Raw genomic sequence first — 16712 nt, forward strand, 5'->3', positions numbered from 1 at the left:
AGAGTTCATGAAACCACCACATCAGGTCAATCTCATCCTTCTCAATCTTTGAGAATGCCTCGACGCAGTGGGAGAGTTGTATCACAACCTAACCGTTATTTGGGTTTAACTGAAACTCAGGTTGTCATACCAGATGATGGTGTTGAGGATCCATTGTCCTATAAACATGCAATGAATTATATAGATCAAGACCAATGGGTCAAAGCCATGGACCTTGAAATAGAGTCTATGGACTTCAATTCAGTGTGGGAGCTTGTAGATCTACCTGAAGGGGTAAAACCTATAGGGTGTAAATGGATCTATAAGAGAAAGAGAGATTCAGCTGGGAAGGTACAGTCCTTCAAAACTAGACTTGTAGCAAAAGGGTATACCCAAAGGGAAGGGGTTGACTATAAGGAAACTTTTTAAAGTCTATAAGGATTCTCTTGTCCATCGCCATATTTTATGATTATGAAATATGGCAAATGGATGTCAAGACTGCTTTTCTGTATGACAATCTTGAAGAGAGTATCTTTATGTCTCAGCCCGAGGGGTTCATAACCCACGATCAAGAGTAAAAAATTTGCAAGCTGAATCGATCCATTTATGGGTTGAAACAAGCATCTAGATCTTGGAACATTAGGTTTGATAGTGTGATCAAATCTTATGGTTTTGACCAAAACGTTGATGAACCTTGTGTATATAAGAAAATCAACAAAGGAAAAGTAGCTTTTTTAGTACTTTATGTAGACGATATCCTCCTCATTGGGAATGGTATCGGATACCTTGCTGACGTTAAAACTTGGCTAGCAGTCCAATTCCAAATGAAAGATTTAGGAGAGGCACAATATGTTCTTAGAATCCAAATCCTAAGGGATCGTAAGAACAAAATGCTAGCACTGTCTCAAGCAACCTATATCCATAAAATGTTGGTTCGATATTCGATGCAGAACTCTAAGAAGGATTTATTACCTTTCAGGCATGGGGTTCACTTGTCTCAGGCATAGTGTCCTAAGACACCTCAAGAAGTTAAGGATATGAGACGTATTCCCTATGCCTCAGCTGTGGGCAGCTTAATGTATGTTATGCTTTCCACTAGGCCAGACATTTGTTGTGCAGTGGGAATAGTCAGTAGGTATCAGTCCAACCCAGGGTTCGACCATTGGACGACGGTTAAAATTATTCTCAAGTATCTTAGGAGAATGAGAGACTACATGCTTGTGTATAAAGCTAAGGATTTAATCCTTACAGGATACATTGATTTTAATTTCCAAATCGATAAGGATTCTAGGAAATCCACAACGAGATAAGTGTTCACCCTAAATGGGGGAGCTGTAGAATAGCGTAGCATCAAGCAAGGATGCATTGCAGACTCTACAATGGAGGCTGAATACGTCGCCGCTTGTTAAGCAGCAAAAGAAGCAGTTTGGCTTAGGAAGTTCCTACATGATTTGGAAGTTGTTCCAAACATAAACTTGCCCATCACTCTATATTGTGATAACAGTGGGGTAGTAGCCAATTCTAAAGAACCTCGCAACCACAAACGAGGGAAACACATAGAGAGAAAGTATCACCTGATACGGAAGATTGTGCAATGAGGGGATGTGATCGTCACCAAGATCACTTAAGTGTTCGAGGGTCATCTAGAAAGTCTAGGTCTACGAGATATGTACATTAGGTAACCTAGGGCAAGTGAGAGATGTGTAATGGGTATGATGATGCCCTAGTTTATTGTATTTGTATATATACGTTTTATGTAATATACTTGTACATTTTACCATTTCCAATGTTTGAGGATTACTTTATTATGTACATCCCATAAAGATTAGAGTTTTAATCCAAGTGGGAGTTTGTTGGGTTTTATGTCCTAAAACTCGTAGATAGTAAATATATAATCAATTGACCGTTGTTAATAAAGTGTTTTATTATTATAATTTCAATAAGTGTTATTGATTATATTATTAGTTTTGTCTTAATAACCTAAATCTAATAAACTAACATCGTAAGCTGTTTGATGAGTCTTGAACAATATGTAGAGACATACGGGGATCAATGTTCAAGATCAGCTTAAAGGGTCTATAGTATAGGGTTAAGGTTGGGTATCTTATCCTGTTAACACTATGAATACGACTCACTTTGTATTTGATGCAAACACATTGATCCAATGCGTTCATGTATGCGACATGCGAGTGAGGGTATCCTATGCAATGAGTTTGCATAAGACTGGACCACGAAATAGTAATTAGTAGATGTAACTCCGTTAACTAGTTGGATTTCTATTTCATTATGATGACCTAGGTGACTTAGTCTTAATCCTGAGTGTATTATGAACTCCTGTTTGCGAGGGATTGTCCTTTGATTTGTACGGGTGAGAGTGGCCAAATTACTGACTCAATATGCTTATCATTTTGGGGACAAGACCGAGTGGAGAGCTAGGAACATAATCACACAAGATAGAATTCACTCATTTCCACCTTTAGGGTAAGTAGATAAGTGTTCCCTTAAATGGTGTTCCGGGACTTGAACAAAGGGTCCTGCCTTCTCTATGACACGAGAGAGATTTTTGTTTAGTGGTTGGACCATAAACAGGTTGTTCATTAGAGGAGCCTGATATTTAAGAACTATATAAGTAACCTAAGGGTAAAACGATAATTTGATCTAGCTAGTGTTACGAACACTTGTGAAGGACTAACTTACTAGTATTAGTCTATATCCGTGGACATAGAAATATATCTACAGTGAGAAGAGTTCAGTTGTGAGTCTTTAGTGGAGTGTACACACAGTTAACGAATATTGATTAATGTGGTTAATGAGTTTAGCTAATTAATCTCATATCGTTATAGCTTCTGATCTGTAGGTCCATTAGGTCCTCTTCCTAACTCATAAAGAGTAATGAGATTTATTTATATTGGCTGTAATTTGAAATGTTCAAATTTACTTTGGGAATTAATATAATGTATATTGATACATTATAATATAAAGTTTATATTTTAATTAGACTTTATTATATAAATTTAATTTTGGATATGATTCAAAATTAAATTACGAGAGAATAAAATATTTGAATGAGTTCAAATATTAGTTTAATGTGAATTAGATCCATATTAAAACTATAGGTTAAAATTTAATGTGTATGTGATACATATTAAAACTATAGTTTATGAGAGAAATTTATATTTGAATATGATTCAAATTTTGGATTAAATTAAATCTAAGATATTTAATTTAGAAATTAATTGATTGGAGAATTAATTAGTAGTTTAGTTTAATTTCGTTTAATTAAATTTGATTTAATTAAATTAATTAAATTAAAAATATAGGTTATGCGAGAGATATTCATTTAAATATGATTTAAATGAAATATTAATTAAATATGATTTAATTAATTAATTAAATATATATTATTTATTTATTAAATTAATAAGGAACGTGGGTGGTTTTCCCACGTTCCCATTTATTCTCTCTAACTTCCCTCGGGAAGAAGAGGGAATTTTTGCATAACGAAAATTTTGAGGAGTGAGTTCTGCGAAGACCGAGTTCTCTCCCGTTCTCTCTGAATAAATTTTCTCTCTAAAGAAATATTTCCTCAATCCAATTTGGTTCCCACAAACTATCTCAATCAGAGAGTAGGAAGGTTTTCAAGTGGTGGTGCCCTAAGTTGGTGTTTGGTAGATTCAGAGTCGTCAACGAGAGTAAGTTCTTCTTCTTTGCTTTTTTCTTCACAGCATGTTTAACATAAAAAATTAGTTTTGTAATTTTTGCCAACGTATTGGTAATTTTAAGTTTCCAATTAAAATTGGGTCTCTGTAATTCTTTCGCTGGAAAGGGTATTCATCCCCTCACCGAGATGATTGACTTTGATAAGGTATATTTGACAAGGTCAGCTTTTGCCACCAAATGTATAGTGAAGGCTTGCATATAATGTCTCAATTTATCTATTGCAAAGAAGAGGGTGAGACACATTTTCTCAATTAGAGTAGTGCCTCGAGCAAAGCTTCTTGAGCCGCGATATACAGTATCAATGATTTTTCAGTTGCAGGCGCACTCAAGATTGAGGGGTTGAGCAAATACTTATTTATACTATAAAATGCATTTTGTATGACTGATACCAATCAAAGACTGCATCCTTCCTTATCAATCTTTGGAATGGTTGACATTGACCCACAAGATTAGATATAACCCTTCCAATGTAAGCCAAGCGACCTTGCAATCGTCTTAACTTGTACAGGTTTTTCAGATTTGACATCTTCTAGATAGCATCAGTTTTAGAGTGATCAACTTCAATCCCACAATATCTCACGATAAATCCTAGAAACTTTCTAGAAGTCATGCCGAATGCACATTTAAGAGGGTTCATTCTTAGTTTATATTTTCTGAGGCAGTCAAGGATAAGTTTCAGGTATTTCAGGCGATCACATTTCTTCTTTAATTCACTACAAGATCATCAGCATAACATTCAATTTGTTTATGTAGCATATCATCAAAGATTCATTGCATAGCACGCTGGTATGTGGCACCTGCATTTTTCAATCAAAAAGGCATTACCTTATAAAAGTATATACCTTTTGGAGTCCGAAATGTTGTTTTCTCTTCATCATCTAAAGCCATTTGAGTTTAATTATATCCTAACGGTCCATCCATGAAAGATAAAGCTTCATGCCCTGCGATTGCAACTATCATGATTTCCATGATAGGTAAAGGAAAGTCATCTTTTGGACATGCATTATTTAGGTCACAAAAATCGACATAAACACGTAGTTGGCCATTCTTCTTCCTTACTAGAACAATATTAGCTATCCATGTTGGGTACTTGACTTCACAAATAAGTCCAGCCTCGATGAGCTTATTTATATCTTCCTCGATTTGAGAAATGAGTTCGATTCGAAATCGTCGTTGGGCTTGTTTGATTGGTCGATGCTCTAGTTTGATTGCTAAGTGATGAATGGCCACCTTTGGATCGAGTTCAGACATTTTCTTATATGACCATGCGAAGACATTTTTATATGCTTTGATTAAGCTCACATACTCATTTTTGTCATTATCAAAAAGTTGGGCACTTATAAAGGTCGGACGATGCTCTTTTATCGTACCAAGATTGACTTCTTTTAACTCATCAATCGTTGATTGACCCTTGTCCTCAAGTGATAACGTAGCAACTTCGGTATCTTCTTCAAATATCTCATGGTCAAATATCTCTTCTATTGTAACATGCCCACAACCTACCACATCTACTTCATCTTCTGGTTCATTATTTTGAGGTCGAGTAAAAACAACGTCATGTCGTTTTACTTTAATGAACCCTCTGTATTTACTGAGACGAACATCTTTCTTTTCATTCTTGATGGAACTACACTATGGATTTCCTCGTTTCCTGTCACTAAGCCAGGTTTACTTGAGTCAGATATGTGAGGTTTCTTTTGGCCTCTTGTTACTGACATGCTTAACCTTTTGAAGGCAGATTCTCTTATGATAGGAGTTTGGCTTATAGATCGTAATTTCTTTACGATTTTGTTTACCCTTTGAGAGGTAGAAAGTCGAGTGAAGCCAGAAATTTAACCTTGATTTTTATCATCCCTCTGTTGGTGTACTCAATCTTTGGAAGACTGAAGGGCGTGCAACAGAAGAAGTAATGCAATAAAAAATGGAACTTCTTTCTTCAACTGTAATGTGGCATGTATCAACGACTTTTACCTTTCCTTTACCAGCTATTCGAACTGGTTCAGAAGATTTATATCCAACTTCAGCTCTGGAATTAGGTATAGAATATCTTGTTTTTTAAGCTTCTTTTGTGTAGGGGAAAGCCTAGGCCTTTCATCAAATATTTTCACGTTTTTAAGCTCAGTACAAGTTGTAAAGTCATAACCCACCTTTACCATCAACTTATATTCCTTCGAATCGAATCCCTCAACTGTTCGTCTTTCTAGAAGGGACACCTCTATGCCCTTTTCTCAAGTGTTTTTGCTTCTCCTTTTTCTATCTTAGTAAGTGGTATGGTGAAGATTTCGTTTAATATCTCAATACTTCTGACTGTCAAGTTTTCGAACATCTTGCAAATGGTGATTCTCCCTTCTTACGTCAAGACATAAAAATATAGCATAAAATAGAGGAATTTAAGACTTTCTCCTTTGGGATTTCTACCTTTTCACTCTCTAGCGCCTTTGACTTAGCTTGGGTCGTTGGTTCATCATTTTCTTGACCATTAAGTGCATCCCCTTCATTTGATTTCTTTATTGTGATCGTTCCTTGCTCATACTTATAAATGCCTTTAGCCATGGGAACTTCAATTTGATATAATTTCACTCACATCGTCACTTTTTGTGTAAAATTTTGCATCAACAAAGTGAGAGTCAGCCTTTGAAAATGGCTTAGTATCAGCATCAACATTCCTAATTCCTCATTTATAAAACTTAAAACATTGATGGAGCGTGGAGGTTACTACTCCATTTTCATGTATCCATGGACCCCTAATAACATTTTATAATTAATCCTCGAATCGATCACATGAAATATTGTGCTTGCCTACAAATCTCCTATGGGAATCTCCAAACTTACAGTGCCTATTGCCCATTGTGCTCCTTGATTAAAGCCTTGAATCACTAGTTTACGGTTTGATAACTCTTCAATTGAGATACCTAATTGATTCATGGTTGACTTTGACAGAATGTTAATGGTAGAACCATTATCAATGAGAATTTGATGGAGTTGCTCCCAAATATATCTGAACACATATAAAGGTCTGTTATGAAGTTTTGACCCAAGTAGAAAATCTTCATCACTGAATGATATCGATATATAGTAAGAAACATACGCCTTCGTTGGTGATGCTGGAATAGTCGAAAAATCATCATTTTTTAATATCTCAATAATTGTATCCTTAACTTCTCGCGATAGAGTCAACAAATCATTTATGCCTCAAGAAAGCAAATTCTCTGGCTTGGGTGATTCCTCCAACAAATTTGAGAGGGAAGTTTTGTTCTCAGTCGTATTGGTAGTATGGTACGAGACAATTTCCATTGGAAAATTTTCAAGAAAGAAGTCCTTCAGAGTTATTGGCTGTGGTGGTCGAGGAAGCTCCTCACTTTCTTTAATGATTGGTAGAAGCTTTCTCGCATTCTTTCTTGTTTTTCTTCTTTAAGACTTACCCTTTCTCCTGCACTCTCGATAAGAGCGAGATTCTTCTTGATAAAAATTTTGTTTGTGCTTCTTTCAACGCGTTACCAATGTCCATCCCTCATCAGCATCCTTTACCTGCTTTTCTTCTTCCTTGAAGCAAACAGTCTGAAAGTCATTATTTTGTAAGGCCTCCGGTGAAGAATATATAACAATAGGCTCCAATAATCCAAATTGGATTAGACTTCCTGTAGCAGGCAATCAACTATCTAGATGAATGATTACTGCGGCATGATTTGTTAGTGCCACATCATCAAGATCTAGCTCAATCTTTTTGTCTAGAGCTAACTTTAGAATCAACTTCTTTAATACAAAACATTTTTCAACGAGATGGCTAACGTCCTAATGATATTTGTAGTAATTGGGATCATTTATTATCTCTATTTTTGTAGGTCGTTTACATTCAGAAAGTTGAGTGAGTTGCTTTTTTAGTAGTTGCTCTAACATGTCAGGTAAGTCAGAGTTTGGAAAAGGGAAACTTTTTCTTGTCTCTCTTTCAACGTCGAGCGTCTTTCTTCGCCATCATCTTGGCATTTTTTTTCACTTTCTTTTTCTTGGAGACAAACTTTAAAGGGGTCGTGTTGACACCATAGCCTCCTTGGTAGCACCCTTCGATACCTTCTGGGTGCTCTTCACTTCTTTCTTTTCTTTTCTAATTTTCAGGACTAGTAGATCATTGTTTCCTCTATTAGCAATACGTAGCTTCATATCATGAGCTCTAGTTGCTAACGCTTCAAAAGTGCGGGGTTTTATTCCCTGCAAGATGTACCTGAGCCCTCAATGCATTCCTTGAGTGCATATTTAAACTGCTAACAGTTCAGTTAATCTATCTTTACAGTCAAGGCTTAATGCTCTCTAGTGATTATAGTCAATGACTACCTCACCCTTTCACTGCTTGGTGGCAATTAACTCTATTATACTAACAATACGCCATGTGCTGTAGAAATGGTTGAGAAAGTCCTTTTCAAGTTGCTCTCAACTATTAATGGATTCAGACTCCAGGCCAGTGTACCAGTTAAAAGCATTTCCTTTGAGAGTTCAGACGAACTATCTGACTTACAAATCTCCTCGTGTACCAGAAATTTCACATATTTCGATGAAATGAGCAACATGTTGTTTTAGTTTGCGCCTTCCATCAAACTATTGGAACTTGGGTGGTTGGTATCCATGTGGCATCCTTAGATTGTCAATCCTCTTCATATATAATTTGGAATACAAAGAGAAAGTTTGAGCAGATCCACTATATTGAGTTTTAAAGGAGTTTGCAATCATCTCTTGTAACTAATGAATAGACAACGATGCAATTGAGGTCGAATTTTGTGGTTGACTTTCTTGCATAATTGCCTTCCCTTTGTTAACATCCTTGGCAGTGTGTGTGTGTGACTTGATTCAGTAGTGTCACGACTCTCGATGTGATTCTTCAGCAATGCAATCTCGAAGTCCCTTTCTTCAACCGTCGTCATGAGCATGTTAACCTTCTTTTCAAGCTCTGCCATTCTGTCTTCACTTGTATCCACGTCAGCCACCATAACTGACATTATATTTGGATGAAACACCTCCTCATTTGAGCGTTCAGAGGACAAGTTGTGTTTGTCAATCACTAGATTTTCTTTTATTATGATTCCACCTTTTGATGGCTTGGAGATTTGTTCCCATATATTTTTTGCAACCTTAAATGGTGGCATATCATCAGATGATTAAGTCTCCCTTGAGCGACTGTGAGTATTTGGTCACTTGCTAATGCCGCTTAGAGCTTTTGAAGTGTTGCCTTGAGATGTCATGATTTTTTTAGATGTTCTTCAAAAAGAGAAAGAGATGAAAGGTAGAGATGGCCCCACTAGATGTACCAAACTGTTTACACGAGATTTCTAAATAAATGTAATTCGTGGAATTGAACTTTGTAAATTGATTGATAGTGGATACAATATCTCTAATATTTACTCATTTGATGCTTTCTTTCGAATACAAAATAAAACTTAGACTTCTTGGTCTTCGATCTTCAGGAAGTTGTCGTTACAAGTTAATTCAAAATTCAATATTCTAGAATCCAAGGAAAGTTTAATCTTTCAAGTCTTCGATCTTTCAGAAGATAATGATCTCGAGGTTGATAAGAACTTGCACGTCTTGAGAGTTTTTAGAAGCTTGAGTCTTCAATTCTTCGAACCATCACTTCTTCCTTCCATGCAAAGATCCCAAAATGAATGGCAAAGGTCTCTATTTATGGAAAACTTTACCTGTTGGGCTTAGGCTCGCGCTCGAGCTTATTTGCTTGGCGGGTTCGGCCCCATTATTTTTTTGCCCCAACTTTTATGTTTAGGGCCTGAATTGAGTTGGGTAGGAAAAAACTTAATTATCAAAAGTCAATCAAATTATAGCTATCACAAAGTTTACTGTGATGAGGTGGCGCAATTTAATTGGCCGAAATTTCTTACTCAACAATAATTCTTTCCACTTTTCTATCAATTTTTTTAATGCCCACATTCCAAAAGGTTTCACAAACCTCAAACCCAAACCTCACTTATTCAAAGAATAGAAAATGTTCAAGGTTGTGGTCAATTTTCTTCAAAAACTCAATTTCTAATATATAATTTTGGATGAGGAATAAGGAAAGAAAAAGTCTTCCACAATTATTTTTATCTTCCTATTAAAACCCTTGGACCAGGGGAACTTAGAATTTAGAATTACTTAATTATAGACAAAATAATAATAATAATAATAATAATTTGATTATTCAAGAAAAAAAATCTACAGCAGCTAGATATTTTCGTTTCATTTTCTAATTAACATATTCATAAAGCAACAATTTAAAATTTAAAAAAACCTTAAGTCAAAGGGTTAGGGAGAGATGCTTTTTTTCTATTTTAAATAGTTTTTTTTTTTGGTTGTTGTAAGGTAATTAACAATCATCCCTTGTTTAATAAATTTTCTCTTTGCTTTGGCACTTTATTTATTATTTTTTTTTCCATAAAAACAATTGCCCTATTGCTTTCCTACTTGATGTGTCGTTTTCCAAATTTATTCTCAAAATTGGAATTGACTAAAATATTATTGATGCGTTAGCTGTTGATTAAACAAAAATTATGACTTATATTATCTTTTAAATTTTGTTTGTTTTCATAGGAAGTAATAGTATTTAGTAAACTTTCTAAATATTTAAATACATGGAAGAAGAATTGTCACCATGTTTATTAGGATGACCAGGACAATTTGTACGATATGCTCCATTCAATAATTATTATTCATGATAAGTAAGATGTTGGAGTTAAATAATTCTATTTCTTTAAAGTTTAAGTCAAGTCAATTAAATTAAGTTCTAAATTCCAATACTATATGCGACTCTTCATCGTAACAAAAGAAATTTTATTTAATATAAATTAAATATGAATAGCTACACTGAAAAGATAGTATCAAAACAAAAATTTAAGATCACTAACTATACAATTTTTTCTTAGGTTGTATTTCTTTTTTCTAAATAATCTTTGGTTGGTATTTCAAGTTTCCTATTTGATTTAAGTTCCAACTATAATTCACTTTTACCAAATAGTTGGCTATTATTCATAAGCGATAACATGAATTCATCCTTTCTTTACACTCGAATCTTATTTGCTAACAATTGTAAGTACATATTATTAAAAATCTCCTCGATCATATATCGATATACATTTTTTTTCTTTCATTTCATCCTTTACCAAGTATAATCGATAACTAAAGGAAAATTAACGGCATCTGTTATTAATAAACACTATACAACTTACACAATTTTTGTTAAAGGAAAAGAGTAGGTTACATAGTAAAATGTAGTATATGTTTGGAGAACTATTAGTATAGGTAATATTATGATATAATTATGTTTGAGAAAATGATTATGATAAGTAGAGTTATGATAATATGCGTTTGGGAAAGAATTGTGAATAGTAGTATCATGATAGTATGTGTATGGAGGAGGATTGGGGAAAGAGTGAAAAGGATTGGGGAAGAAGTGGAACAGTGAAAAGGAGATGAATTAAGGATTACAGAAACCTAATTCTTCTTCCAAAGGTGGAGAGCTCAACTCTTCCATAGTACTAGGGCCAAACACCTTCAAGGATTATATTGATATAATATTAACAATAAACGAGCTAAATTGTAACGAACTAGGATTTATTGAAATTTATTATAGAGATAAAATGATTTTTGACATTAAATAATTAAATAAGATGAACAAATTAAATATATAATAGCATAAGTTGAAACTTATTTATTTGCAAACACACACTATGTTATTTTCATTACAGATTCTGAATAATTTAAACGGTAATGGTTAAGTGAACATATGTCACAGCAAAAACAAAGAGGAAGAAAAACCCCAAAAATCTATCGTCATAAACAAGGACACTTCCGCTAAAACACCAACAACGAGTTATTAGTGTCGTAATTCATCTTCTCCAAATTGGGTTGCACAGCAAACTTAATCATCGGCGGTGGTCCACAAGCCAACGCCATTGTTTCCGACGAAGCTTCTGGAAGATGCTCCCTCATAATACTCTCCGTCACCACTCCCACACTATATTCCCACCCTTCCCTTACGCTCTCATTCACAACGTACCACACTTTAAACCTCTTATCCCTTTTACTCCATTCATCCAACTCATCCTTTAACAGAATATCATTTTCCGTTCTATTCGCATACACCAAAAACATCTCTGTTTCATCCTCAGGATCCTTCAAAACAGCCTGCGCCACTTGATATATCGGCGTTATTCCCGTTCCGCCGGCCAACATTGCTAGCTTCTTACCCTTCTTTACTTTGCCGTCCACCACGAAGTTTCCGTTTCCGGTGTATTCGATGTGGCCTAATGGGCCTTTGATTTCTAGTTCGGAACCAAGTGGGAGAGACTCCAAATGCTGAGACATGAGTCCGCCGTTTGGAAATTTTGGGTTCACGTTTTTGAAATAGATTTTGACCACTAAGTCGAAATAGCCGACTTGATTGATGCCGGTGGTTGGTGTGTAGGCCCTCATACAGAGCTTACCGTCTATGTTTGCACATAGGAATATGTGTTTCCCTACAGGCAATCCCAGGACTTGATCCTCTAAAGGCAAGGCGAATCTGAATCGTCTGACGTCGTGTGAGATTGACGTTTTGGAAATTAATTTGCAGCGGATTTTCTCACGCGGGATTAAAGCCACGCGCCTTGTTTCTGTTATTGGATCTAAGTGAGGATTAGAATTAGAAGGATCCCAATGGATGGAATTGTTAGGCGATGAATCCGATGTGTAACCGGTGGTGATCAACTCGCCGATTCTGTATTCCTCGAGCATTTTCTTGGCTTTGTCCGAGTGAATGGCGTCGAATTCCTCCGTACAGTCGGTACCGGCATTAATGAGAATGCTGTCCGTACCGCCAGGGTGGTCTTTGAGGAAACGGGTGCAGTCGTAAACATGGCCGTGAACGACGATCCAGGCGGATTGGTCTGAGTTGTGCTTTTGAACGTCAGAGATGGAGTAAGTCTTTGAGGTTGTGTTGATGAAGGGAGACGAGATACTCTTCTTCATGGTTTGATTTGGTTCGGTGGATATTTCGAGATGTCTTTCTTTAGCCATCCATCCGCCGGATTGGTTGCCGGGTACAGTTGGGTGTTCAAAAACAATTCCGATTTCTCCTTTATGCGGTCTACACATGTTGGTTTTCACTCGAAACCAACAATTGTTCATCATTCCCATGAGATTCCAAATGAGCTTTTCAGGTTGAGTGTTGAAAGTTTCGTCCCAAGCGCGTACTGCAATTTCCTTAGCAGCAAGTAAATCAAGAACCTCAACTTCCAGTGACCAAAAACACCAACACCAATATTTGCCGTATTTTGTAGCTTTCTCAGGACGGTCCAAATCGCAAAGATGCCACGACTCGCCACCATCTAAAGTCACCTCCACCCGTGTCACTTTCTTTCCTCCTCCTAATTAATTATTCATAAAGTTACTTCAATTCCCTTCGCTAATAAAATACTCACCTACCTTGATACATATCAACAAAACAAAGAACTTACTCACCGGAATATGCATATCCCCTCAACGTGTACGGTCGTTGTGTTGTCAATGAATTTATCGGCAAGATTTCCTCGTGGCATGGGGTCGTTATCACCGAGTTTATGTTCAACTCACTAATAATACACTCCGGCTTATACCACCAAGCTACAAGTTAATTCACAATACATTATTAATTAGATTATGATCTTATTGGGTTGAAACCAAAAAGGGTTTTGTATTAAATTTATGGGTTTTATCTTAATTTATACCTTCTGCGTTTGCTAATTCTGCATCGACATGGGAAGGGAGGACTTTGTTGTCTCTATAATGGTAATAGCTATCGGATTCTTGTGTTGTTACAATAATGCGTTTTAGCCATTTCACCATCCTTCCACCGATGTAACCGGGGATGATAACCCGCACCGGAAAACCATGGTCCGGTGACAGTACATCGCCGTTTTGCATGTAGGCTAAAATTATATCTCTAGCTGGGTCCATGGCTATTTCCTTTCTGACACTAGTACCGTACTTGGACCCGCCGCCGCCGGGCAGACATTCAGCTCCTTCAAAGCAGACATTGAGTGCTCCTTTTTTACTACTGAAGATACCACACCGTTTCAGAACGTCTCGTAGTGTGACCCCTCGCCAGATTGAGGTGGAAGTCCCGCCTGCACCCCAGCTAAAGCCAATGGTTTTTTTAACCATATTCTGCTCCTTACGGCGGTTTCCGGCGCAGACGAGTGTGACAGGAAACTCACGGCTCCTGAAATCGTTAACGAGTTGATCCATAGTGAACCGGGTTGGTTTTTTGACTAAACCGCAAACATCAACGGTCCAATCCTCCCACTTGGCCTTGGGTACCGGACCGTGGTTGCGAACGTAATGGAGCGGGACGGGAGTGATGAACCCATGGTGCATCAAACGAGATAACGACGGCTCGGAATTGAAGGGATGTTTACCGGTGAGACGAACCATGGATTCATTTCGGTGGATCCAACAATCAGCCGTTCCAAAATCTCTGGGGTCCAAAATGGAGGGTTCCAATTCTTGAATCCCTTTACGAATCAAATGGGAAAAATCAGAGTCGTTGTCATCGTCACTAGAGAATTCTTCATTGTCGTCGTGGTTGTTGATTTGGAGATGATTGTTAGGAATGGAAGGGACATTGCAACAACGAAGTGAGGAATCAGAGCGGAGGTTAGAGAAAGAATCTAAATGAGAGAATTGGGGATTGTGGATTGAGGTAGCCATGTGAAGAGATGGAGAGATTTGGGGCCTCCAGTTTAATGTAAGAAACAGAAGCGTAGGGTTTCTGAGCGATATAAATTGAGGGAGAGAAGCATTATATAGGAAACTGACTTGAAAAAGACAAAACATAAATTATCTTTTAAAAAAAAGAAAAGGCAAAAATGAAGTTGCCCATTAGGACTACGAAAACAATTTATTATAATTATTATTTCTTATTCACCATAATTTGTTGGAGAGAGAGAGAGTCGGTTGGTGAGAGATATCGGATAGATAGAGCACATATTTAAGCCGGTGGCTTCTGGGGTTTTATCCTTCCTTGTGTTTGTGAAGCTTCAATTTATTGCGCAGTGCGCACTGCCTTTGTACACACTTTCCATTCATGTCCAAAAGTCTTAATATTGTATGTTGTAGTGCAACACAAAAAAAGTTTACTACTTGCCTCAATCACTAATTTAAATGTTATATCTATATTGAATATCTTTAAAAGGTCCAAATGTATTTAGAAAATTTAAGAGGTATCAGAATGATTAGAGAATCAAGGGCGGAACATAAATGTAATCTTGAAACATCATGATAGTGAAAACGAGAGTTGGATTAAAAACTGTAGATATACTCAATACGTTTAATCTAAATAAGACTATAAAACTTAGTAATGATATGTAAAATTTCTCTTGGTTAGCTATTTATTTCTCTTATTTTGTTATTTACTTTTTGGAGTAAAATATATTGAATTCAGATATAAACTATTATAACTTATCGATTAGAAAAGATGAATGAAAAAGAAGAGGGCCAAATGGAGGCTTTCAATAGTCAAATTACAAAGAAACAAAAAAAGAAAGAAAAGGGGAAGAAGGTGAATTCAAATATAGTAGGCAAGGAAAAGAAACGGAAAGGGGGCATGTGTAAATAATGATCATATGTTGTTAAACATAAAAACTGCGAAATACGAAATAATCTAGAAAGGGGGGAGGGGGGGCAATGGGCATAGCTTGTAACCGGGGACGGGGCTATTGGGACGAAGGGAGCCAAAGATCAAGGGGGATAAAAATGACCTTTGGAGAAACTTAAGGTCAAGTTTCAATTTCAAATTCAATTCAATTCTTCTTTCCTTAGTATTATATATATAATTTATATTTCTCTATCTAAATTAAAATTTATATTTGTAAGTAATCCAAATACCATGGACCAAGGCTGAAGCAGAGACTGGATACAAAAAAAGGGGCTCTGGATTCGGTGGGCCATGATACGTTGAGGCCCTCTGTTCATCGCTGCTTCCAAGACGCTTGCACTGCCATTTCCAAAAACTTACTTTTCATATATTATTTGCTTTTAACAAATACATTATAAACATATATAACTTGTGCAGAAAGTGTTATATAGAGCTGTTAGTTAAATTTCCGAAAAGAATTTGCAAATTTAGGAGTACAATTTTTGTCTTATTACTTTCAAATTAAGTGTATATATAATTCAGTCTATTACAAACAATGAATAGAGTTTAGGGCGTGGAAGAAATTTAAAAGAGTATGAAAAAAGTTAGGAGAGTTTATGGGAAGTTTGAGATGGTTTTGGAGAGGGAGATATCTTAGAGCGTTTTTAAGAGAATGAGAGAAAATTGAAAAGGATTGTAAAAGTTCGGGAGAAAATCGATAAGGTTATGAGAGAGATAAATTATTAGTGTTACTCAGAGTTGGATGTAAAATATAAAGTAATTTTATTAAAAAAGGGTAGAGTTAATTTTTGGATATTAAAAAAAATGAGAGTCAAATGATGGGCATCAACATGTCGTCAACTCAATAATGTAAACTAGGATATTCTTTCTATGATAGTCGATATTGTCATCGATTAAACATGTCTTAATTTCAACATGGTTTAGTTTTCAACGGAGACTGACATTTATGTTTAATCTTTCAACAAGACCAAATGAAAAAAAAAAACTCTAAAATATCTATTTTTTTTTCCGACCACCCTAATTCTATGTGTACTATATATTTTAATACTTTATTTCTATAACTTATTCACGTGGACTAAACTAAATTTAGGAGGGGTTTGTTCAACATCTAAGCATTGAGAATTAGACTACAATTTAAGTAGCTTGAGTTTTAAAAATTTGCGAAAGTATAAGCTTAAGAAGTATTGATTGAAGTGTAGGTTTATAAAGCCTAGAGGTGGAGTGCACTTTTGTTAACATTAAAGTTCATATAAATATTTTACCTTGTTATTTTCAATACATATCAAATCATAAAACAAATGTAGGGTGAAAAGTTTAATCTTTAATATATATGTCATCATGTTGACGATGGGTAAATATTCTA

The 16712-nt window shown here is 35.9% G+C and overlaps 1 protein-coding gene across 1 annotated transcript; it reads right to left on the reverse strand.

The window, feature by feature from the left end:
• Positions 1-11346: 11346 nt before the first annotated feature.
• LOC103487560 (nitrate reductase [NADH]-like) lies at positions 11347-14453 on the reverse strand. Its single transcript, XM_008445899.3, has 3 exons — positions 13422-14453; positions 13177-13317; positions 11347-13082 (listed from the first exon to the last, which is right to left on the reverse strand). The coding sequence occupies exons 1-3, from the start codon at positions 14401-14403 to the stop codon at positions 11530-11532; spliced, it is 2676 nt and encodes an 891-aa protein (XP_008444121.2). The 5' UTR covers positions 14404-14453; the 3' UTR covers positions 11347-11529.
• Between the last annotated feature and the right edge of the window lie 2259 nt (positions 14454-16712).

The sequence above is a fragment of the Cucumis melo genome, chromosome 7, assembly GCF_025177605.1.
Source record: "Cucumis melo cultivar AY chromosome 7, USDA_Cmelo_AY_1.0, whole genome shotgun sequence".
NCBI classification, from domain to species: Eukaryota; Viridiplantae; Streptophyta; class Magnoliopsida; order Cucurbitales; family Cucurbitaceae; genus Cucumis; species Cucumis melo.